The sequence below is a fragment of the Cervus canadensis genome, chromosome 8, assembly GCF_019320065.1.
Source record: "Cervus canadensis isolate Bull #8, Minnesota chromosome 8, ASM1932006v1, whole genome shotgun sequence".
Lineage (NCBI taxonomy): Eukaryota > Metazoa > Chordata > Mammalia > Artiodactyla > Cervidae > Cervus > Cervus canadensis.
The window spans coordinates 82970637-82997638 of NC_057393.1; the positions used below are offsets into that span (position 1 = coordinate 82970637).

General features: G+C 35.7%; 1 protein-coding gene across 1 annotated transcript in view; it reads right to left on the reverse strand.

The window, feature by feature from the left end:
- Positions 1-27002, reverse strand: part of RYR2 (ryanodine receptor 2) — a 595071-nt gene that overhangs the window by 83163 nt on the left and 484906 nt on the right. The window contains exons 81-85 of the mRNA XM_043477303.1: positions 25853-25876; positions 12489-12588; positions 11188-11267; positions 7066-7142; positions 6199-6272 (exon numbers count right to left, since the gene is read on the reverse strand). Coding sequence (XP_043333238.1) covers positions 6199-6272; positions 7066-7142; positions 11188-11267; positions 12489-12588; positions 25853-25876 — 355 coding nt within the window. The remainder of the gene's footprint in view (positions 1-6198; positions 6273-7065; positions 7143-11187; positions 11268-12488; positions 12589-25852; positions 25877-27002) is intronic.

The window sequence follows — 27002 nt, forward strand, 5'->3', positions numbered from 1 at the left end:
AAGGTCAGGTAACAAACAGTTAATTTCTACACTGTATGGTCTCTCTAAATGCAGGGTGCCATAGTTCCTCCACTTCACAAAGTTCACATCAGTAATCAATCTTTGACTAACAATCATTTTGCTTATTTTTTATTTTAAATTGTGGACTCCTAACTTGTTTTCAATTTTAGAACCCAGGGAAACCCATATTTTAGACATGTGGCTTTGGAAAAATCAATTCACCTTTCAGACTCTTTTTTCATTGTTTTGATATGGGACTTAACAATCTCCTGACTTCCATAATTCATAGGGCTGCTGCGAGAATCAAACTGGTTCAAACAAGTACAACTGCTTTGAAATATGCAAAGCATAATAGGAATCAATGTGAAGTTTTAATGGCATGAAGTAATTTTAAAAGTCCTAGATTTCTAAAATACAGAATTCAAGTGGGTTGTAATAAATCATTTATAATTTTATTAAATGCATGTATTTAAACTAAGGTAACAACCTTAGTATTGTTGGTTGACAATACTGACACCTGACACCATGTATAAAATGCATTCCTAAATAATAAAAATGCCCACTGTATGAAATAAATTAGGTATGACCCATGGATAATAGAATTAAAGGCTAGCAGTGGAGAAAAAAATATTTTGCTTTCAAACATGATTTCAGGTTGTTTTTCTTGTAGCCTTCTCTCTTCATTTTTTTCCCTTTTTCTTTCTTTTCTTTTCTTTTTTTTTACTGAAGTGTGTGTGTGTGTGTGTGTGCACACACACACACACATATATATATATGGTCTATTTGGTATGCTAGCACTACTGAGAATGAGAAATCTGTAAATTTTAATGTTAGTAGATTCTACTGGAAGCATTTTGAAGAGTGAATGTGGGAATTTAGATTCCAAGTGAATCAACACACAAAACATAATATTATAGAAGTGTTACTTATTTAATGGCTCTCCAAGGTCTCAGAAGGAAAGTGCAAGTTCCCTGTAAAGAAGGTCCTTTAGGGTCTCCCACAGTACCTTTCCATCCTCTACTGGCTTCATTTCTTCTCAATCACACCAGGTTAGTTACTGTTCTCCCATATGTTTTGTACCTTAAACTTAGCATATGGGGATCCCTTTCACGGGAATGCTTTTCTTTGCCTTACTTATCTACCAGATAAACTTCTACTTCAGGCTGTGTGTTATGTCTATGATGATATACTTCCCCCAGCCCTGGCAGCTCAGTTTTCTCTTACACAGAGGGAACTGCTCTGAAGTTGCTTATTTACAAGTCTCTCTACACAATACTCTGGATTTCCTGTATAAATCCAATATCTAGGACAGTGTCTAGCATGTATTAGCCACTCAAATTTAAATGAGTGCTTCAAAGTTTAAAAACTGTGCAAGGATGTTAAAAAAAAAATCTATTTAGTGCCATTAACCATAGGCTTTCCTTGAAGAGAATATTTACACAGGAATGACAGAATAATATAGTTAGGATCCAGATGGATATCAGGATCTATTGGACTCCATGTGGGAAAGTACCCTTGGGACAATCTAGGGTGGAAGATAGCCAATAAATAATTAAGCACTAAAAACACTAAAAAACATTAGCATGGTCAATATTTAAAGATTGCTACAACTATCCTTTTGATTAATTAATTAAAAGGAAACCTTTTCACTTAACTTCACATAAACTTCATGAGGTCACTATAAATACATAGGCAAGAACCTCAAGGCAACACATTGCCAAATACAGGTGGAAATGGAAGAAGCTTAACTTGTATTAATGCTTTATATAACATTTTAGAAAATCAAACAATTTCTGAGGAATCAGATCAGCTTCCAAATTTTAACTTGTTTATGAAGTCAAGGACCCCTGCAAAATGATTAAAAATATGATGCAGTATCTTCAACTATATTCCAAGAAGATGTTTGAAAGAAGAAAAATTGCACTTTCAAGCTCATCATGAATTTGTAATGAGGATAAATGGTACTGAGGAGAAACAAATCAAAAATCCAAGGATGGAATGAAATTTCAAAAATTCATAGAAGTTTTTGGTTTTGAACTTCATTTCATATAGTAAAATAAAACACATAGGACTAAAAAATATACAGAGAGGACAACACTGAGCACATCACAAAATCTAAACACATCTGAAGAATTTTTTTTCTTTTTTTAACAAGGGGGAAGTCCAGACTTTTGTATTGAGTGGGCCAAAAAGTTCCTTCAGGTTTTCCTGTAAGATGTTATGGAAAAAACAGGTAGGACTTTTTGCCAACCCAATAAAAATGAGGGAAATTTAACAAGGTGGGATAAAGATACATGGCAAACTTACATGACAACGACAGTATAGAAAAAGGAGTATCAACAATTAGTCCGATATCCTTATACCGCTGTCCTATATTTGTGGATACAGGGCTATGATAACGCTATGCCGTTTTATATAAGGGACTTGAGCATCTGTGGACAGGAAGAGGGTCCTGGAACCAATCCCTCATGGATCTCGAGGGACAGCTGTATACAAACCTAGAGAAGCATGTATTTCCTAATGGTATCTCAATCCAGATGGGGAGTATCATGTGTAATCATAAAAAGCTTAAAAGTGGTATTGAAACTTCAACAATGGATTCAAAAATTGGCAAAAATGGCTGCCTTTGAAGGGAGACATTAGGGGGCCCATAATTCTAACCTAAGCCAATGTGCTGGACAAAAAATAAGTCCCCCAAAGACTACTAGAGACTGGAAGGAAAGGGAATTGGCTTGTGGAATTGGCAAATTAGAGACAGAAAGAATGCCTGCATTTTAGCCTTGATCCTACCACACTGCTGTGTGACCCTGGACAAGCCATGGAATCTTACTTTGCCTTGCTCTGTTTATAAAACAGGGGAAAATAACATGGGAAAGTCATGGGTACGAAAAAGTTCATGTATTTAAGTTACACATTTTACAAAGTGACATAATTTATGGTCATTTCATCATCAGCAACAGATTTAGCTTACTAAACAGAATTGGTTAGGATGGAGATTTAGATCTATCAGATTATTTTCTCAGACCTGAGCTTATACCGCATAAGCCTCAAGCTGTGAAGCAATGAGATCACTAATGGATTTAGATTTTTCAGTCTTTTCTATATTTTCCAAGAGGGATGACCTTTCACCTATAAGGGTACATACTTTTCTTAACAGTTGCAGAATCTTAAAAGAATGGCCACGTAACAAATTTTTTTTTAAAAATGCCAAAGATAGAGTCAGTATAGGTGTTCTCAATCTTGGAAATAGTATAGTAATCATTAGAGCCAATGAGTTGTCATTGCACAGTCTCCTAAGAGGTCTCTTGATGAAGGCAGCAGTGTGTACTGAGAAAGCAGAACTTAATCTCTGAAGCCATGCTGACACACAGAATACTGTTTGAGAAAATCTCATCCCTTCTTTATCACCACCACATGTCACGTCTTTTAGAGACTACCTTGCTTCCCTGGTGGCTCAGAGGTTAAAGCATCTGCCTGCAATGCGGGAGACCTGGGTTTGATCCCTGGGTCGGGAAGATCCCCTGGAGAAGGAAATGGCAAACCCACTCCAGTACTCTTGCCTGGAGAATCCCGTGGATGGAGGAGCCTGGTGGGCTACAGTCCATGGGGTCGCAAAGAGCTGGACACGACTGAGCAATTTAACTTTCTAACTTTAACTAGCTTTGCAATATCAATGCCATCTTTGTTATTACGCTAGCCTGAAGAGTAAATACTTGCTACTGTTTCTAGTGTTCTTCAAATTTGATCTCAAGAATGAAAGGTCATTTTATGTTAGAAGGTTTTTAATATGTGATATTTTCAAAGGCACAGAGAAAAACTGTAGATCTCTTAATACTTGGAGGTGAACTGGCAGAGTCCAATGGCTTAAAGGAGACTCCACCATTCACCACCCACCCTGGATCAGCATTGATTTTCCCATGCACCACTTGGTGCAGCCATAAAGCCACAGTATGTCCAAAACAGAAACGCCACAGGGAAACTATTGCACACATTCACTCATTTACACAATAGTTGCAAACACTGGGTCCACCAGAACTTCTTTTAAATGAAAGAACAGAACCAAACAAATCCAAGACCATCATTTAAATGCTTGTTGCCCCTTTATGTCTACCATGTTAATAACTACACATCCTCATAGGGAGAAAAAAAAGGAAAGCTTGATACATAAGTTTTAAAAGTAAAAGGATGCATAATGATGAAAAGTAAATAAACTACTTGCTAAAATGGTCTAGAAAAGGAAAAACGCACAAAAACTGTCACTATCAAGACTGTACATCAAGCTAACAACAAATAAAGGAGCAAATAAAGAAAAGGCAGTTCATTTTTAATAATTACCACGCTCATGAGTGATGACTGAGGAAGGGAGAATATACATGGACAGTAGTTGAAAGGAAAGGAAATGGGGAAAAAGAAAAGAAGTTGAGACATTGTTTTTGTTTTGCTGTTTGTAAGGAAATAAAATATAAATGTGTTAATCAATTTGGGCAATAACTTTTGTGTGCATCTTTAAAAAGAATAAACTAACCAAACCAATCTCATATTGAGAGACAGAACTAATTCTCACATCAGGATGGCTGCTCTTATCAACTTATTTCTGAATTGGGACTCACAAGTGTTATTTCAATCCATATCTGGTTGATAAAAGTCTAGGAGGCCAGGAAAACAAACCTGTGTGGTCACTATTTCTTTGTGGGAGCTGATGTAAAGAGTGACATGGAACAGTGAATGGAATTATGTTCAGAGCCTCTGGTACACCAGGCAAAAACTTCAGGGGAAAATAAAATTGATTACTAATTCCAAAACAGGGAAGTCAGATAGAGAACTGACTCATTTTAAGGCACTTTACAGCTGTAAAAACCCTAGGACTTCTGTGAGACCTTAAAGGCAATGCAGTTAACGGGACGTGGGCTTTGTAGTGGCTCTGAATTCTCCAGACAGGTCCATTAGGCCAGGAGTTGTAATTAGTGACACAAATATTAGTAATGAAGAGATTTAGCTTGAAGTTCCTTTTCAGAATATCTAAGTAAGTTCAGAATTCTGCTGGTGATTTTTCTTAAAGGTAGCTAACCCAATTAAATAACCAATAATAATCAAGTATTAACTTGATGTCTGAACTTCTACATTCAAATGCCAAGCAGAAAATAAAATTACACAGGTGATATAGAAGCAGCAGCATTAGAATATGTATAAATGATCATCTTTAAAATACAGGAAGAAAAATGCAACTAAATTCTTTTTCCTATTGTGAGAACAAAAATATACAAAGATAATTAGAAAGATTTGTTAATTCTAAAATATTTTAGAAAGGCAAGTGGACTACCAATGCCAGAGGGGAGAAAATTTATTTTTTTTGCAATAAGCGTAGTTTTTTAGAAGACCCGATGTTCTAAAACTAATACATTGATAAGGTGACAACTCCGAACCAGACAAAACAAACAAAAACAGATAAACGCACGGGGCCTTACTCAAACTAAAATAATTTAAAAATCAAACACAAGAGAATAAAAACAAATCAAAACCAAAAATAGAGAAGATAGTTTTTTCTTAATAGATACCAAAATGAATGTGCAGCAACAATTATTTCTGCTTTAAATGCACAGTGTGCTAAATTTTCTAGTTTACACATCTATTTAAAGAGAGAAAAACTCTATTATGTGAGTTATTTTTATGCACATGTACATTAAATGATCAAAGTTAAAGACTACTCTTTAATTTATTTTCTTAAACAACTTGTACTTGAAAAGACATATGGATTTATCAAATAGAAGGATAACTGAGCTAAAAGGGAAGAGTAGTAAGAATACTGATGGACCGAAGGCTCTGAGAGCATTTCTATCCTAAGGAGATAGAATCTGGAAGCCTGCCAGTTTGCTAAAATGGCCAGAGGAAGTCAAACATTTCCTAATTTGGCTCATCCATGCACTTTATAATTTTAGATATAATTCTATGATAAGGGTTCTTTATCCCCAGCTAGGGGAAAGGTCACAGACAGTGGGTCTGAAACAACAAGGAGTCAATTACCAACATGGAAGGTTAGGTTTGGGGTCTTGGATGTGACCTATATAGGTGTCTAACTATGAACTTTTAAATGAGTCACATAAGCACGGAGTCCATTTAGATAACCTCGCATCTCTCTGTACTGGAAAGGTAATTTCAGGGAAGAAGTGGGGACAGGGGATCTTTTTAAGTGATCAGTACCTGATCCTTCCTCAGTCACCATCCCAAGTCCTTCAGCTTTGTTTTGTCGCTCAAATGCATTTAGGTCGAGGACACTGCAATAACAGGGAGAAAAACATTTAGAGGACTAACAGAACCTTTCCTTTCTTCAGAATGGCAAATGTATATCATGAAGTGTGAACCGAATGCTATTATGCATTGAAAACACCCTGACTCAATGTCTACCAATAGTGTGTTTTTTTTGTAGCAGACCACCTCTCCAGGGACCACACTGAAATGATCCATTTGAAAGTCAAGTATATGGCAATAATGGGTTTCAACTTGGAAGAACATTACAAAGTCAGCAGGCATAATAATCATGTTTTTCCAGTTGGAATAGCTTATCACATTAAGTATGTGTCAGGTTCTTTAGTCAAATGCTATCTGAATGATTTTAAATACTGTAAAAACTAGAAAATGATCATAAATTAGTTGGTTAAGGATCACTGTAGGGAACGTGATCTCAAAGCTCATAGATAAAATGAAATGGACTTTTCTGGTTTTCAAAAATCATCCAAGGTCCCTATTTAAGCACAAGGAATATTATTTTAAGACATTATTAACATGGAACAAGTTAGTAATGAAGACATTACTAACATCTAACAGCAAGACAGAATATAAGACACTTGCACATTTTTGCCCCACTTGAAAGTGTGTTTAACCATTAAAAAATCTTCTGTGAACACAACATTCTAAAACAACTATATACTCCAATAAAAATTAATTAAATTAAAAAAACTGTTTCAATAAAAAATTTTTCTGTATATAAGTACCATCAGTAATGTAAAAAAAGTACTTTTAAAGATACAACCACTGAGTGGAACTAAAGCAAGGAAAGCAGGTGCTTACCTGCATGACTGCATCAGGCCAGCCAGGCTCTGAAAGAAGCCCACATCCTTTTTCTCCTTGAGGTAGTCAAGCATTTTCTGCAGTAAATAGATCAACCACATGGTCACTGAACATAAATCTTATTTTTTGTTAAATAAGAAACAACAAAACATTCTTTCTATGCTAAAATAAAGATAAAAAATATCAGTGCATACAAACATGACCATGAAATAGTGACACGCACGTCACATCAAGAGACTTGCACATTTCTGTGTGTGTGCAGCAGGACACACCCATGGCTTGGAGCAAGGGAGCTGCTTTACAAAACACCACAGGCAGCATAAACATCGGGGAAAATAGTACCCTTAGTTCTCTTCAAGTCACTCTGTCAGTATTTAGAGATTCAGATACTTGGTTCAGGTTTACTGGGAAGAAGGCCCATCTGAATGCTATTCACAGATTTCACTACAAAAGTAAGCTCCAATGCAAGTTTGATGCATGATGCAGGGCACTCAAAGCTGGTGCTCTGGGACAACCCAGAGGGATGGGGTGGGGAGGCAGGTGGGAGGGGGTTCAGGATGGTGGGACACATGTACACTCATGGCTGATTCATGTCGATGTATGGCAAAAACCACCACAATATTGTAAAGTCATTAGCCTCCAATTAAAATAAACAGATTAATTAAAAAAAAAAAAAAAGGTGAGCTCCTTAAAAAGCAGTCATCCAAGAGCTCTGACTACCATATACTGCTAAGACAGAAATTCAGTTTCCATTACCATGGTCTCTAAACTCAAGGAATAGTGGGAATCATTTGACTATTAATTTTTCTCCTCTGTTCTCAGAATGATGTCCAGATTTTGTGGTCAACATATTGGTTAAACATAAATGTAAAAAATATTAATGCAATGCATAGCTGTGAGTATATTGTTATATGCCATAGGGAAACAGCTACTTCGACTGTGAATAGGATGTGCTGGAGGTTTCAAATAAGAAGTACATTGCAGATAATAAGAGAAACACTAAGAAAATAAAGACACTGCTCTTCTCTGAATCTTAAATTCCTATTATCAGTGCTATTTAGACAGGGATCGGCTAAGCAGTCAAAATGATGGTTAAGTAATCTTTTTTAAGAAATTAGAGTTAAAGGCAATATAAAACTAAATATGTGAAGGCTGCATACACACACACAAAGTGTAGTGTGTGTGTGTTTGCACACATATGGATATACCTACACATGCATAGATACATACAAATACAGACACATAACAACACAGCTGTTTTGGGGGTGTATGTGTGTGTGTGATAACTTACTGGTGTAATAAACATGAAGCAGTTATTAATCATTGGTCTTTTAAAACAAAATGAACATGGCTTACATGGCAAAGGAAGGTATATCTGAAGATTTAGAGAGAAAAGGAAAGGATCTGTACATACAGTGAGTATATTTATTACATGATCTCTCAAGGTTCCTTTTAACTCCAAGGATTCTGGATATATACATGTATATGTATATGTGTGTGTGTGTGTGTGTATATTTTATATATAATTAAGATCTTCTGAAGTAATACATAAGCTAAGGGAAACTATTTCTTGATCAGTATTGTGGAGAGATTAGGTAGGTTTTCTTTATTTTTCCTTACATTTAAAAAAAGTCATATAGTCTTTTACTATGGAAATCAAAAAAGAAAATCTGTAAATTGGATAGTAAAAAGATTCACTTTTATCTTTGTTAATTTCTAACTGAAATTTAGCATTCCTTTCAACAAGTAATCTAAGCAACAGACACAAGTAGGATTAATAATGGCTACGATTTTGTTACCAGTAAACATTTTGGATATTTTCCTATCACATTACAGTTGTTATAGCTACTTAAAAGTATTTAATCTTTTCTTCTCAATAATTGTTAGACTAAGCACTAGATCTTTTATTTAATGAATTCATAAGGAAATACACAACTTTATAAAAAACCTGTTATATAACATTTTGATAACCACATTTTAATATACTTTATTTCTTTTGTCAACCTGTGTAATTTTACTTTGTGCACTTATAAACATTACACCAAGAAGAGGCCAGAGTTTTCAACACAATTATAACATGTAATGATTGTATTTACAGTAAAAAAGCACACAATTTGAGAACAAGGTAAAGATGAATTTTTCAGTTCTTCTACTACTAGTTTGGCCAAAAATATTGTTCATATTTTCCTATAAGATATTACACAAGAACCCAAATGAACTTTTCAGCCAACTCAATACTTCATCTAGTTCAAAACTGAGCCAATCCAAAAGAGGCCTTCACAATTTTCTGTTTGTCTTTTCTTAGACTCAAAGGTCTTCTAGGAGCATATTCATGGCTTTGTCCCACTGTAGTGATTCCCACCTTAGTGATTCTGAGGTTCACAACAACTTGAAGTCAAACATTCTAAGGTTCTCACCAGCCTTCCTTTCCTTCAATGAGAGAAGCCCATTATCTGCCTCACTAAAACTCAGCCAGGAAAGAATAGTTATTAGTTCCCTGTTCATCAACTGTTCTTTCTCATACAGAAGCCAAGATATATAAACAAGAGATCTTAGTTTTAGAATAACACAATCTGAAGTTTATATTTTACTGTTTTTCAACAAGCATAAGAATTTTTTCTGTGCTCAGAGACACAATGTCAGCCGTGTCCCCCGAGGCATGCAGTACATGCTTGTCACGCTGTTCCTGTTTTGTTTTAAGTCACTCATATATATATATATATCTGACGTAAGTGACGTAAACTTGATTTACAGTGTTGTATTACTTTTTGCTGTATAGCAAAGAGACTCAGTTGTATACACATCCACCTTTGTTTTACAGTCTTTTCCATTATGGTTTATTGTTCCCTGTGCTACACAATAGGATGTTGTTGGTTATCCACTCTGTATACAATAGTTTGCATCTTCTAATCCCAACTTCTAAGCCCTTCCCTACTCTCCTCCCCCTTGGTAACCACAAGTCTGTTCTCTACATCTTTGCGTCTGTTTTCATTTTGCAGATAGGTTCAACTGTGGAATATTTTAGATTTCACATATAAGTGAAACGGTGTTTGTCTTTCTCTTTCTGAGGTACTTCATTTCCTATGAAAGCCTCTAGTTGTATCCATGCTGATGTGAATGTCATGGCATTATTTCATCCATTTTTAATGGCTGAGTAGTATTCCATTGTGTATATGTACCAGTTATTTATCCATCATATGTCGATGCACATTTAATCCGTTTCTATGTTTCAGCTATTGTAACTTGTGCTGCTATGAACATAGTAATACATGTTTCTTTTTCAATTATAGTTTTTTTCTGAATACATGTCCAGGAGTAGGATTGCGGGCTTATATTTTAATCCTATTTTTAGTTCTCTGAAGAACCTCCATACTGTTTTCCATAGTGGCTGTACCAATTTACATTCCCATCAACAGTGTAGGAGGGTTCCTTTCTCTCCACATACTCTCTAGTATTTATTAATTTATAGTAAGTCACTCAGATACTCTTATTCTAACAAACTTACAGATCTTTGCATTCAGTTGTATAGAGAAATTGCATTATCAAATCCCCAGTCCTGATAACGTCTAACTTTCAAACTGAATATAGTTATAAAACTTGGTTGGGAAGTGATTTTATCTTATCTTAGGAGAATACAAAGATTTATAACTAGAAAAAATCCTGAACAGTGCATCCTATTTACATGTTAACCCAGGAGCCAGCTTCATACTATTAACAAAATCTCAAGAGTCAATTTACAGGAGGTGTAACACTATAAAGCATGTTCCCAAACTAGGCTGCCTAGGTAAGGATATTTATATTTCAGTATTAAAACAAAACAGCTGCTTTATGCTGACTTGGTCACGTGAAATGCAGCATTGCAAATGACAACACCACATGACATGACTTCAGACTTCTAAAGAGAAATATGATCTATTGTCGTACCTAGAGGCTGTGTTGATTGTGCTAACTAGAAGATATCTGGATACTAGAACAAGACCATAAAATAAAAACATATTTTACATAGAAAGTGAAAAAAAACGTACAACTAACTGTTCTTTTAGGATGACTGAAATAGTTCAACAGGATGACTATATGGTCCATATTTGAAAAGCACATTGTGTGAAAGGCTTAATGACATACCTGCTGTACGGTAGAGTTCCCTCCATTTAAGATAGCAATTCCAAGTTTCAAAGTAGCAGCCACCATGGGTCCAGTTTCACCTTAAAAATACAAAATATAGTGTTCCTTGTATCTCTTCACTTGCTACATTAACTAATTATATCTCAAAATGTGCACTTTTAAAGTCATTATTAGCTTCCTACAAATGTGTGCCATGGTAGAGGACAGACTGACTTATATACCAAAAAAAAATTAAGTCATAATGCATATTTTGCCATCAATGTTTTTACTAAATTCGGTTTACTATGTCCACAAATTGAAATTACATGAGAAAACAGAAAAAAGGAACAGACAGAAACAAATGATTTTGAAATACTGATACCTAAAATTATTAAAATTTAAAACTAATCATGTGAAATAAAATAATATTGAAATGAACATAAGCCACTTAAAATTTTCTCCCTCCTCCCTCAAGTATGTTTGAACAACTTTTATGATTTCCATTTCATAACTTTTATCTTATTAAGATGACTAGTCATAATTTTAAGTTATTCAAGCAATAATGACAAAATTTAAAATCCAACTTGTTGTCTATAATTTAGCATATTATGTTTTATTTTTAACGTAATTCACGTCCACTTATCTTAAAAATGAAACAATCCTTATATTTGGAGAGGAGTGTTTAATATCCACTATTACTTTTCCATTCCATTCAAATTATAGTAAAAAGTTTTCATAAAGAAGATGTTACTAATGGAAGAAAAAGCAGCTTGAATTGCCTGGCTATTGAAAAATGCAATAGCACTTGAATTGCTAAAAATGACTCACTTTAAAAATCTAAACATTTATATCACGGGTCCTGAGGGCCACATCCAGCTTGATACCTATTTTTGTAAATAAAGTTTTACTGAAACAAGGCCACACTGTTTATGTATTGTCTCTAGATGGCAGACACTATGGCAGAGTTGAAGAGTTGCCCTGAGACCCCAATGCTTGAAAAACTGAAAATATTTACTACCTGGCCTCTCACAGAAAGTGTTTGCCCACCCCTGATTTACCTGATCAGTTTGTTAGCATTGTGTCCCAATATAATTCCAAAACTTAATGAACAGAAACAAAATAGGTCTCTTAGTTAAGACTCTGATTGAAAATCATTAACACTGGATCTGGCAGAAGAGTTGGCCTTTATGAAGTCACCCGACTTCATCATAAACATGAAATTCAGGGACTAAATAAATCAGTATAATACAAACAAGGGAGCTCCCAGGGAGTAAGGGGAAATCTGAAGAATCAGCCCTTCCAAGATAGGGTAATGAGCTCACCTTTGCTGGCACTGATGGTCTGTAGCACCATCTCAGCAGCACCGCGGTCGTGGAGCCTGGCTTGCTGGTATAGAAGCTTTTGCTTTTCCATTTCTTTTTCCTGAACACAAATCCCAACCATTTATGTTGTGACTATCATTAAGCAGAGTAGCTTTCTATAAACCATATTTTCATCATCTCTTCATGTATGGGCTCTATGACAACATTATGGACCATTTCAACACCAACAATGTTATTCAACAGATGTTAACATAGTCAGCTCTTGGTTTTTCCCTTTATATTTCTCGTGATAGACTTTTGGTACTTGTTTAACAGGATGAATTTTCTTAATTTCAATGACTAGATTAGTCCAAAGCCTGTATCATACTTTTGAAGTACTATACTTCATCATTGAAACTTGCACTTTCTGAATGATACATTTGTGCATCAGTTTGCCATGTTTACAATCATCTCCCAAGTCATGGCCATAACTTGATACTGCTCAGCAAATGGCTTGAGTTGCAAGTTATCACTGAGTGACAGAAAAACATCAACTGAGGACGTGTTGGAGTTTAAGCAAAATTGAAAGCTGATATGGATAAAAAGGTAGGCTTCAACTAAGTAGTGGACTTATGATAACAGATCTCCCCAGTCCCCCCCAAAGAATAAAAGAAGCAATGTGCCTTTATATTTTGTATTCTCAGGTGGTAACAAACGATACTGCATGGTACTGCTAGAGCAATGGCTGGAGATTGTTCTTTTCCACTGAAACTACCATTGAAAACATACAGAAGGAAATCAAAATAAAATATAAAGGCACAGCAAGTTCAAGACTGGTAGGATCATTCACTTGAGCTATTCAGTTCGCTGGAGAATTGAGACGGAACCAAGCAGTATAAGTTGCAGAATGAAAGTTGCATAGAGCCCTATGACAGCGCGTCCATCAAATGGCGTGGTAGAGAAGCTTAGTCAATGGGACATGAAACAGTCAATTAGTATCATGTCCATAAACACAACGGCCAAAACATATATGACCTAAGAGCAGGAAGAGCTGCAGCAGAAGTAGCCAGAGTGACAGCTTTGCTGCCATAAACTTTCCATCCAAAGTACGGAAAATAGACACTGGAAGATGGAAGAGGTTTAAAAAATGAAGGCTTGCTAGTTACAGAATATGAAAAAGAAAGTAAACTAAAAAGAGGGGGGGAAGAAATGGGCTCAAACAAATGAAAAAAGAAACCTTTAAATCAAAAGCAACCAACACAGACATTTATGCTGTTACCAGAGAGTTCTCGCCGAGGCTGGCAAATTTGTCTCTTAAATCTTTGATAATATCGTGCTGCGAAAACAAAATTGATCAGGGTTTTTTTTCACACTATATAAGAGCTCCTGTGATTAAATTTTATTTTTTCTTAAATTATGTGATAGGCCTAAATGGAAGCAGAGAAAAGAAAAAAAAAGGCAGCTTTGCTTTATATGTAGCCATGCTAACATCTAAAAGGTTTGCCTTCATGTTTAAACCTCTTCCTGTGAAGTCAAAAACAAAACAAAAACAAAACCACACAGACACACAAAACCATACTGTCATTACAACACAGTTTGAGAAAAACTGAAAGAAGACCCTTTTGTCTGCTCTTCAGGTGTTTTATAAAATTAGTGAGCAACATTTGATTCTTCCTTTTAGACCCAACAATCTTTGACTTTCCTCCCATTGCCAGAGCTATTTATAGAACTTTTACTTCCCAGTTTAACCAACTCCCTTTGTGAAAGACTTTGCCAGTAAAACAGTGATAAGAAATTATTGGCTTAAGGAACTGCACTATAATTTTTCTATCAACTAAAGAAGCAAGGGAGCTAGAAAGAGTGATTCTTCTACTGACTCAGTAGAACATACAAAGATAGTCATCAAGACATCCAAAGAAGATGGAAGATGCCAGCATGCTGTATATTCTTGAGGAAAAACAATAACAAAAAACAATGGCCACTGGTGCTCCAAAAGTAGGTAGACCAACTCTAAGATCTGCCAGAGCCACTTGCACAATAGATTCTAAAATCACAACATCCTCTTCGGTAACTGAAATCACTCATGATGGATAGACCTTACGAGCACCAAGAAAGACAAGGTATCAAATTGCCTTCTTTTCAAACTTAACTCTCTGAGCAAAGATTACACATTTCTCTCACATAATATATAAATTCCAATAATAATACCTTGGGGGAGATGATGACACTCATTTGAAAAAAGAAAATGTTGAACAAAAAAGATATGTTGATCTAGAAGCAGCAAAATTATTTCATTAAGAGGGATTGACCACTCTTTTGAATTTCTTCTGTTAGATTGAATTGGAAGCTCTCTCTTCAGAACATCTTTAATATTATTTATCTTTGTACTTTGTTGTCCTTTGAGGACTGCTTCTGGGTATATAAAGCTCCAGGAGTTGGTGATGGACAGGGAAGCCTGGAGTGCTACAGTCCATGGGGTCGCAAAGAGTCAGACATGACTGAGCAACTGAACTGAACGGAACTCTGGATGTATAATTTAATCTCATTAGAAATTTGATCACGACATAAAAAAATAAAACTTTGAAAGTGAAACTAGAAAGTTTTCATACAATAAAATAATGGGCTATCTGGAAAAAAATCTTTCATTTTATATCTACTGCAGATTAGCTTTTCTAGGCATATTGGAGAAAGATCTTTTAAAAGTATCTTACTTAGGGAACATAGCAAGTATTTACTATAGCATTTCCCCAAGTAAGATACTTTTAAAAGATCTGTCTCCAAGGAACCCTATTTTTTAAAAGTATTTTTAAAAGTGGAATTCCTTGTCCCTCTCCACTCCAAATTCCACTTGAACTGCCTAAGGGTGTTATATAGGCACTATACCTTCAACCTGTAGTTTCAGTCTTTAAATTATTCCAAGGTCACAAAGGAAGGTTAAGGTAAAAAAATAAGTAAATAAATAATCAGGAACAGCACCACAATTTGAATTTTCCCTTAGGCAAAAAGTTCTGATCAGCAGAAGCAACGCATCATCAGCTGTTTTCTAAATAAGATTGTTATGACTCTTTCAAGGTCAAGGGTGATCATATGTCAGACCTATGATAAAATCACAGTCATTGAATGGAAGTATTCAACATCATGATTAGCTTCTAGTATAACTGAAGTCTGTAATAAAATTGCTGATAATCCTCCACTTTGTCTAAGAGTGGCTCAAGTCTTTAGCACTTGATGGAGGGGAGGGAGGGAGGAAGGAAGGAAGGAAGGATCAAGACCTGAAGGGAAAAAAAGCCATTCAATTCTTCAGAAATTTGCCTTATATGAGAAAAAATATTGAGATAAGAATAAATTATACCGTCCCTTGCTTCTTGATGGATAAAACAGTTTATCCCCACAATAGAGATGAAAATATGATGACAGCAAAGGAATTCACATTGTTTCTGAAGGACCCTGCTAATTTCATGGACATTTGGGACATCAAAGGTTGAGGGCAACAATTCTATAGCCTATGCATGCTACTGGCTTGCATTTTGTTGCATTTTCAAGTCTCCAGCAACTGGTGAAAAGGTTTCCATATGTTTTCCTCTTAAACTGAATGTGGAAGCTGATTATAAGTGAAGAAAAATTTCCAGGAGATGAATCCTCTCTAAAAAAAGTCATAATGTAGTAATGTTACAAATCAATATTAAATCATCTTATTTGGCACTTAAATGTAGTCATAATCTACAAGGTGATGTTAAGACCTAATATTTCAAGAAGAAAAGATCAAAATGCAGAAGATTTAATTAAATAACTATGAGGACAAAACTGAAAGGCAGTGAAATAGTACTAATAGTTTGGTTTACAACATAAACAGGCCAACTCAGACTAACAGAAAAACAAAAGTGATAGATAACAGTCACATTTCCAGAGATTCACCTAATTTTGTTCTGTATTCCAGCTTCCAAAACTATAGATTAGCTATGTTCATATATGGATGACTCCCAGTGCTAGGGAAACACTTATAAGATTATAATTTTACTCAACAATGGATGGTTCCCCAAATTTTTAAATTTTAACTTTTTAAAAATCTAAATGTACATGAAGGTTTCTAGAAGTAAAGCTTCGTGAGGAAAAGTATCACTGCTTGTTTGTTTATATTAAACACGATACCAGTACACATACACTGGATACTCAGTAGCTTCCTGCACATAAAAGATGTTCAAGACTGTATAAACGAAGGATGGAACTGAATAATGTGGTATCATTTAGTATGCAAAATTAATCTGAAACTTTACAAACATTATCTTTCAAGTGAAGAGCTACTAAGTAAAATGTGAAGTTTAGCTTCCTTTTAGTACATGGTCTATGAAGTCAAATTATACATACACAAAAAAAGAATAATTCTCAAATTGTAGTTTTTAATTCATTTAGCAGCTTAATTTTTTTTATTTTTTATCTTCCAGAGTTGTTCTCAATAGGATGGTCACAGTTTCTAACATTCTCTTTAATTAAAAAAAGTGTCTTTACCCAAAATAAACTTTGTTTAAATGCCAAAAATTTACTAATGTGTGATCAGAGACAACAAAATTATTAAACCAGAAAAATTTAGTTCAGATAATGTGTTGGAGGCTCTGAAAGTCAGACATTATGCTTTACTTCTTCCTGTATCAGATACACTTGCATTTGTTAGAATATCATTTTCCCTAGATTCAACATATTTAGACCTAATTAATACTACAGTGAAATTCCAGATGTTCAAGCTGGTTTTAGAAAAGGCAGAGGAACCAAGGATCTAATTGCCAACATCTGCTGGATCATCAAAAAAGCACGAATTCCAGAAAAACATCTATTTCTGCTTTATTGACTATGCCAAAGCCTTTGACTGTGTGAATCACAATAAACTGTGGAAAATTCTGAAAGAGATGGAAATATCAGACCACCTGACCTGCCTCTTGAGAAACCTGTATGCAGGTCAAGAAACAACAGTTAGAACTGGACATGGAACAACAGACTGGTTCCAAATAGGAAAAGGAGTACGTCAAGGCTGTATATTGTCTCCCTGCTTATTTAATTTATATGCAGAGTACATCATGAGAAATGCTGCATGCATGAAGCACAAGCTGGAATCAAGATTGCCAGGAGAAATATCAATAACCTCAGATAGGCAGATGATACCATCCTTATGGCAAAAAGTTAAGAACTAAAAAGCCTCTTGATGAAAGCGAAAGAGAGTGTTAAAAAGTTGGCTTAAAGCTCAACATTCAGAAAACAAAAATCATGGCATCCGATCCCATCACTTGATGGCAAATAGATGGAGAAATAGTGGAAACAGTGGCAGACTTCATTTTTGGGGGCTCCAAAGTCACTGCAGATGGTGACCGCAGCCATGAAATAAAAAGATGCTTACTCCTTGGAAGAAAAGTTATGACCTAGACAGCATGTTCAAAAGCAGAGACATTACTTTGCCAACAAAGGTACATCTAGTCAAGGCTATGGTTTTTCCAGTATCCATGTATGGATGTGAGAGTTGGACAATAAAGAAAGCTGAGCACCGAAGAATTGGTGCTTTTTGAACTGTGGTGTTGGAGAAGACTCTTGAGAGTTACTTGGTCTGCAAGGAGATCCAACCAGTCCATCCTAAAGGAGATCAGTCCTGGGTGTTCACTGGAAGGACTGATGCTGAAGCTGAAACTCCAATACTTTGGCCACCTCATGCGAAGAGTTGACGCATTTGAAAAGACCCTGATTCTGGGAAAGATTGAAGGCGAGAAGAGAAGGGGACGACAGAGGATGAGATGGTTGGGTGGCATCACCGACTCAATGGACATGAGTTTGAGTAAATTCCAGGAGTTGGTGATGGACAGGGAGGCCTGGCGTGCTCTAGTCCATGGGGTCGCTAAGAGTCAGACACGACTGAGCAACTGAACTAAACTGAATACTATGCTGGCTCAGTTGGTAAAGAATCTGCCTGCAATACAGAAGACCTCAGTTGGATTCCTGGGTCAGGAAGATCCAGCTGGAGAAGGGATATGCTACCCACTCCAGTATTCTTAGGCTTCTCTGGTGGCTTAGCTGGTAAAGAATCTGCCTACAAAGCAGGAGGCCTGTGTTCCATCCCTGGGTTGGGAAGATACCCTGGAGAAGGGAAAGGCTACCCACTCTAGTATTCTGGCCTGGAGAATTCCATGGACTATCTAGTCCATCAGGTCACAAAGAGTTGGACATGACTAAGTGACTTTCACTACTATGGTAAAGCAATGAACCCAGCTGAGTTAAAATGATTTTCTAATTCAAGATCCTATTGACAAAATCTATGCTATGCCACAAAAAGCTCCAGTAATCAAGGACAAAATGAAAGGAAGGAATGAATAACTCTAAAATCAGAGGGTATCAAATTAGCAACGTGATGCTGATTTATCATTAGAGGGCATGTAGTTTGTCCTGAGTACAATGTTGACTTAAAACAGCCTTCATCTACCTATTTGTTTGTTTAAGACTTAAAAGCACTGGATACTGCCTTGAATACAGAGAATAAGTGCCTACGCAGTCTACTAAGGTAGCCTGACCAAGGAGAGAATAAGGACAATAAGGTGATTTATGACTGCCCATAAATTCAAACAGCTGACTCATCGGAAAAGACCCTGATGCTGGGAAAGATTGAAGGCAGAAGAAGAGGGTGACAGAGGATGAGATAGTTGGATGGCATTACTGATTCAATGGACATGAACTTGGGAAAATTTGGGGAGATGGTGAGGGACAGGAAAGCCTGGCGTGCTGCAGTCCATGGGGTCACAAAGAGTTGGACACAACTTGGCAACTGAACAACAACATGACCTCCAATCACAGGAAGAAATGTTTTAGGTGAGAAGGTGCCAGAAGGTTGGAATAATTAGAAGAAACAGTTAGAAGAAATTGTATCATAGAATGATCACAGCAACTCATCATTTGGATTTTGAGCTCCCCCGATTCTAGTAGTTCAAGTATTAATATTTACAATTCTAAGTTTTCACAATATTAATCCCATCCCAAGCTAACTCTTAGCTTCACTTTAAGTACTTGACACAGTCTCAAATTCTCTGCCAGGTGTTCCCTGGTTAGCTGAGAGAAGGATTTTTCTTGAGACTTTCTTGAGGATTCAGACCTTCCATTCTTCAAGATACCTGGTGCTTGTTCTACACTAAACTATCCCATGATGGCACCTATACACCTGGACTTTATTGTTATTAACTCTCAAATAATTACATTTACTGAATCACCAAGGACCTTTTTAAATTATATCACACATTGCTATTCCCACAAAGATCCTCAGGATGAAAAATGTTTCAGGTATTCCTTTTTTCGAAACAAGAAGATTGTCTCTGTATTTTATTGATATAGCAACATTTTACATTTATATGATTTTATGTTGACTCCTAGAAACCTTGGAATCAGTAGTACTGACAACCTGCAGCAAATGAGCAACACTGTGATGAACTTCTGGATTACTCACATTCTTGGAAGACCCCTAAATGCTTTCCATCTCCCAATACATTTTTTTCCTTTATCTAACTGTATTATGTATAATTGTGTGATATTTTAAATAAGTGAGGAAGTGATAGAGATACATATACATGTACAGAAGCTAGACATTTTCTATAAATCATTTTTATTGTGACATCCCTACACCGAAAAAAAAAAAGGAGCTTTTCTTTTTCATTCCTTCAGAAAAGATCAGAAGAAATATAAGGAAAATTTGCATTCATCTAATCAGCATTTATGCACCTAGAAACCTAGAAGAGTTTTGAAATTGTCCTGAAAAATGAAAAGAACTTCTGCAAAACCAGCAAATCAGACAGTTTTAAAGGTGGATATTACTCCTGAGAAAACAGCTCAGAACTTTCAGTCCAAAGATGAAAATGCTGAGGTACAGGGCAATTAAATACGACCTGCTGAAGGTCATCTGGTTAGCACCCAGATGAAAACCCAGATCTCCTACCTTGTGAGGTTCTGTGGTCATTATGCTGAAAAAATTTCCTCTGTGGGCTTCTCTGACTTGATTTTAGTAAAGAAGGGAAATTGATTAAATATAATGATAATAGCAAATACTGAGAGCCTGTTATGTGGTATGCAATGTTCTGAGCGGAATATATATATATATATATACATGTATGTATATATATATACACACACATATATATGTATATAAATTAATTTAATCCTCATCACAATCCTAGGAAGTAGAGACCTTAATTAACTCGATTTATAGATAGGCAAATTGAGACTTAAGATTACACATCCATATGGTGGATCTGGGATTCAAACACAGGTGGTCCATTCAAGTGTCTATGCTCTTAATGATTCTGCTGTATCTTATTTCCTGTACATAATGTGGTCAAGCATAAGCTTCAACTGAGATTACTATTATTTTTATTTGATATTAGAGCATAGCTGATTAACGATGTTGTGTTAGTTTCAGGTATAGAGCAAAGTGATCAGTTATACATTATCTATTCTTTTTAAAATTCTTTTTTTCATTTAGGTCATTACAGAATATTGAGCAGAGTTCCCTGTGCTGCATAGTAGGTCCTTGTTGGTTATCTATTTTAAATATAGCAGTATACACATGTCCATCTCAACTGGGATTATTTTTAAACACAATAGCACATGAAGTCAAATTATTGTGCATATCAAATGCACAATTAGGTGTTTAAATATGTGTTGTCTACATATCATATGCTATTTAGGCCTACAAATTCATATATATAAATTACCATATACAATATAGAGGATTGTGCTTTTGGGGAATATTCCTTGTATCAGGACCAGTACTCCAGCGTATCCTAAACCCCCTTCTCTCTAGGTCTTAGCAACTTGCCTTGCTTCTGAAGCAAGGTGGCCCTAGAGATGGTTTGTACCAGTTATTTGGTTATGAAAGCTAACTCTTAGCACCACGACCACTGTCTAAGGAGACCACATACTGATGGAAATGGGGAGACAGCAGTGCCTGGACACTCAAGAGGCTGAACCCATGCTGGTTCTGGTCTCCCTGGTGGCTCAGACAATAAAGCGTCTGCCTACAATGTGGGAGACCTGGGTTCAATCCCTGGGTCGGGAAGATCTCCTGGAGAAGGAAATGGCAACCCACTCCAGTATTCCTGCCTGGAAAATCCCATGGACGGAGGAGCCTGGTAGGCTATAGTCAGCCCATGGGGTCGAAAAGAGTCGGACACGACTGAGCGACTTCACTTTCACTTTCTGCTTTCTGGAAGAGCTGATTAGTATCGGCAGATATATGAACAAATTAACACCCTGTGACCAGAAGTGCTCCTTCTTCCCCAGGAAGTACCAGTCCATGATGCATATGACTTCTTCAGGGCCATCTAACACAACCAAGCAACTACCTATACCGCTGGTTTGCTGTGGCTAGCTAGCCAGCTCAAGAAGGCACTACTGTGTTCTCTCCGCCTCCCTGCATCAGTTCTCTCCTTCCTCACTCTCACTTTCCCAAGACTGTACCAACTCCAGCAAAGTGCTAGCAAATAACCTCTTTACTCTGTTTTCTACAGAACCTGGGCTAAGATGGGAGGGTATTACTTGAGACCAACAATTTCAGTATATAAAGATGGAGTTGGCAGATTGAAACAATAAGATTGAGTATTACAGACCACGGGCCATGGAAACTCCTTCCCCCTTTCCCTTCAGTCATTCAACAGCATGACAGCTGCTCGACACTCTAGAGTCCATATGTTGATACCACAGAGCTTCTGAGGAAGAAACTAAAGAAGTATACATTTTCTTAATAAGAGAGAATTATTTCCATGTTTTATAACCATAGATGTATCTCAATTTTTAAAATATTTAATGTTTCTCTTTGGATAAGATTCATGAAGTCATTACAATTTAAATTACTGTGCTCTTATAAACAGAAGCCAAATAAGCTCCTTCAGAAATCAAATTATGGGTAGCTATTGGAAAGGGAACATCTTATAGGCAATTCATTACCAAAAAAAATGAATTCTGTTCAAAATTAGAATCATTGGAGGGGCCAAATGAAAGTGTTTTTATCATGATGTTTAGCTATATAACATCGATCCTTATGACAGTTTAGACCTAAATTGATTCCTCCACATGTAATCATACATTCTTTGGAATGTGAGCTGGGTATTGATTGCTCTGAGTATTGGGCAGGTATGATGTCACTTTAGTTATGTCTGAGGCACATCCAGGAGAAGACACAGATTAATCTAAATTTTTATTACAGAATATCAACTCTGCCACAGCCGTATTTGGCACTGAAGACACAAGGAATTCTCCTTAATCAATAGTACAGAATAATAGGACCTCAGGGACTCACCAGAGAATTCATCTGTGAAGTAGAAACTGGGAATTTGCCAAAGGATGATGCAACTTGCTTAATATTGTACTTGAGAAAGATGGTCTAGAAGGTGAGTTAATGGTCCATTCCTTTAGATTACTTACGATTCACTGTCATTAATTTAGGTTTTTCCATGAGTAATAAATCTATATTATAGCACTTAACATTCCACAGAAATGCTTTCATTGAATTATCACTGAACGATGCACCCTCAGATTTGAAAGAATAGTAATAGGAGAAGCAACCATTGGAACAATGTTTCTGAGTGTTTTACAAAATCTTAATTTAAAAAATGTGATCTGCTCTGGTCCAAAGTTTCTTGTTGTTCTAGGTGAGAAAAACCCATCATGCTCAGAAAAGTTACTTGACTTGAAACATTATGATTTATTTCTTATTATTATGTGTTTTGCTTAAGAAAAATTCAAAGGCCAGAAAGGCACTGGACTGTAGTAATTAACACTCTGGGTCATTGCTAAAACATTTCTTCCCTTTCAGTTAATACTGGCTTTTTTATGATTTAACTGTCCTTTTTTATAGTTTTAATATTAAAGTAGCCTGAAGTCAAAGAAATATATAACTACTAATTATGCAATAAAATTTTTAATAAGTAGTTGTAGATAAATATACACATATTACAGATAAAGCTGGGAATTATCAACTTAAATCAGGCAAGTTTTAACAGGATCTCATCAGTAAAACATACATGTGACAGAAGAAAAGGGCTGGCTAATACCAGGCACTTAGCCTCCACTCCTTGTTTTCCATGTTTCTTGAGCTTTATTTAGTTTACTTTATTCCTCATGGAAATTTTCCTTATAATGCTACCTTTTTAATCTACTTCTTTCTTCTTCTCAGTATCTTTATAGATGGAGAATGTAAGTAGAAAGTACAGCAAATATTAATAATCAGCCAGTTATTGGGATAAAATTCAATAGTCACACACACTATGTTATTCCCAAATTTATTTAATATAATTTGTTTAAAGAATTACTGAAACTACCAAATGACCTTTCAAATTCATTATAACTTGGATGAAAAACTCCACTATCAGACTATACCTAAATGATGTTAGCCAACCAGACATCTCAATGTAAAAAGTCTAGTACGTTACTAAATTTATAAAGAGAAAGTAGTAATTCAGTTGTCTGGCCAAATTTTTTCAGTCATGATATTGGTATCAGAGAGTCAATTTCAGACAAAATTATCCTTATAGGTTGTTGATTCTACCAACTCTCTGAAAACCATGATTCTCTTTTTTCAACTTGGGAAGAGTTCAGGTTCTTTACTTACATAGTATATATTTTGCAAATACATTGTTACACAGATTAGACATAAATGATTAGTTACAGTACAAAATTACATGAAGAATGAGTGAAGCACTGGTTAAGAAGTGAAAATTTCCAAATCTTGTCTACTGTGTTATGCATATGAATATATGGCAACCACTAGTAACTTTGAAATCCTCTCTCTGCTGGGACAGTCACATCTGGTGGCCTCTAGCTCCTTTGGGGGTTAATTACCAGGTTTCACCATATGTGAGCTTCTCTCCCAGCATCCCAAATCCATGGCATGTAGCCCATTCTCCCAGGGGGTGCTCCACAGTCTCCTGATTTCTTGTTCTCCGTATGACCGGAATCCTACACTCTAAATGCTAAGATTCCACTACTAGGTATTTTCAGATTTTTTTTTCTGAATAGGGAACCTTTCTAATGTCACCAAATTTGATCCTATTTACCAAATTGTATTTGCCTTTAGTTCTTCCTGAAACTACATTCCTCTTCAGAGTAAAATGGTTTTCTTAACCAGCAACACTTTCTTATCCCAGCCTTCCTTATCCACCCCCATTCCATGGATGTCAATATATACTTGGACATGAACTTCAATAGTGTCTAACGAAATCAAATCTTTGGTGAATGTCAGGAGGTCCCTTCATATTTTCCACCCTCAACAAGTCACAGGAATTCTATCTGAGATCATCAGTGATAAAACTATAAAAATCCAACAAATCAAGATTATACCCATGATACCTACTGATAATTATAATTTATAATTTTTACACATATTATATGCCATTAAATTATATCCATCTGATTGGAGCTAAATCTAGTAGCATCTGCATGAAGTCAAATTTTAAAATGGTATAAGAACAATATATTTCTCCAAATATAACAGTGAGTAAAAAACATTATAATTTGTTTCTTAAAAGTAATTCTTAAAAAAAAAAGATTCTTTATGACATTCTAAATTCACTTTAACAGCAAATAGTTCACTTTATAAAATAGAAGGCAAAAAAGGACACTCTACACTCATATAAAAGGGAAGCTTTTTTTCTTTTCTGTAACTAAAGTCATTATAGGCATTTTCTTTTTGGGATGTTTATACCTGATTTTCTGACTAAACAGTCTCATGAAAATAAAATGTAAGCTTAACAGGGTTCAAATGAAAGGCAAATTTTTGTGATTCTAAAATATTTTCTCTTAGCAAACTTTCCACATACTTAGCTCTTCAGAATATTCAGAGATAGAAAAGGTCATCTAGCTCTTCCCTATAAGGAAATACTAAATCAACACTGAAATCATGGAATATCCTCTCTAATTACCAGTTGAGGGTATTACTAGCACAAAGGAAAAGGAGATTATTTCTAATCCCACCAAGAATACCATATATCATATCTCTTTTCTAGAAATGAGACCAGTATAAAAACTCTCAAGAGGGGTAAGGCATGAAATGTTACAATGAAAAGTCACCAGCTAAAATTAAATCACCTAAAGGGTGGACTTTTTCATCTCAGCACCATACACATTCAAATTCAACATGGAGGATAAAATTTCAAATTATGAGTCATTTAAATTGCAAGAAGAATAAACTTATGTCAAGGAAGGGATACTGAAGAGACCAATTGCATTGGAGCTACAAACTTGGTACAAAGATTGCAAGATCTTTTTTTTTTTTTAAACAAAAGAATCCAAGATGTTGGGTCTAACAAAGGTAAATGTCACAAGAAACTGAAACTCAGACCCAGACAAATACACACATATATATATAGTTTTACCTTGCTGCGTTGGGATCCTGTGACCTTAAGGAAGGATGAGGACAAGAAGCAAAATCGCAATAAACAATTGCTCGGAAGACAACCGATAGAGTATATATGGTGTGCACTTCAGAAAAATAGTATGACTTGCTGCTCACAGCTCATTCTAATTTAGCTAAGTTTCTTATCTTAATGAGACTAGAACACATACATTAGAAAAGATTATAGTGTCATCCAGGAAATGAACCTTAAGGCATTTTTTCTCAGCCAGCAATAGTCATGGATTATTCTCAAATTAGCTTGTTCCGGCATTTTTTTTTTTACACAATGACTTCAATGCAATGCCACAGGGACACTCTCGTCCAGTTGTTCCAGAAAGGGTCCTACTCATTATCTACTCCTCACCTACTCGTTTTTTTGTGGGTCCACTTTAATTAAAGACTTACAGCTGGCTACTAATATAGTTCCAAACTTCTAGCTCAAAGCAGACACGTAAATTAAAAGCAGGAAAAAAAAAAAAAAAGAGTCTAATCTATTTCATTTAATTTCTTTTTGAAAATTCAAAAAAGAAAAAAACAATAAATAGGGAGAATGGTAGTTAGCAACAGCTAGTCTTTCTTAGATATATATATATATATATATATAAAGTGCAGCCTAAGCCAAGGGGGGAAATAATATTTGCTTTCTTTTTGGCTACAGAATATTGAGCAATATTTCAAACTATAAGGAAATTTAAAAGTTGAGAAGGTTTGAGGGAATAATCATATAACAGAACATAATCCTAGGAATATATGCAATCCTGCCTCATGCAAGCAAACTGTGTGCCACCATTTACATATGTACAGGGGATGAGTGACCTAATTGGGCAGAAGTCGAAAAAGGCCAAATCTTTCGGACTTCTTTGATTCAGAAAAAAATTCAAACCAAGGCTTTAATTAGAAACTTGATGTTGGGTTGCTCTTCCATAAATATTTTTCTCCCATGTCTGCTGGAAATTTCAGATCCCATCCTTCACCGAGATGAGAACAATGTGAAGCAACCTCATCTCCAAGATGGAGGAACACTCATCCTGAACATATGGGCTTTAAAATAATTCTTAAACTAGTCTAAATTCCTTGGCCTTAACTTCAGCAAATGTTAGGACTCAAATTTGTCCATCCAGCTTCTGACA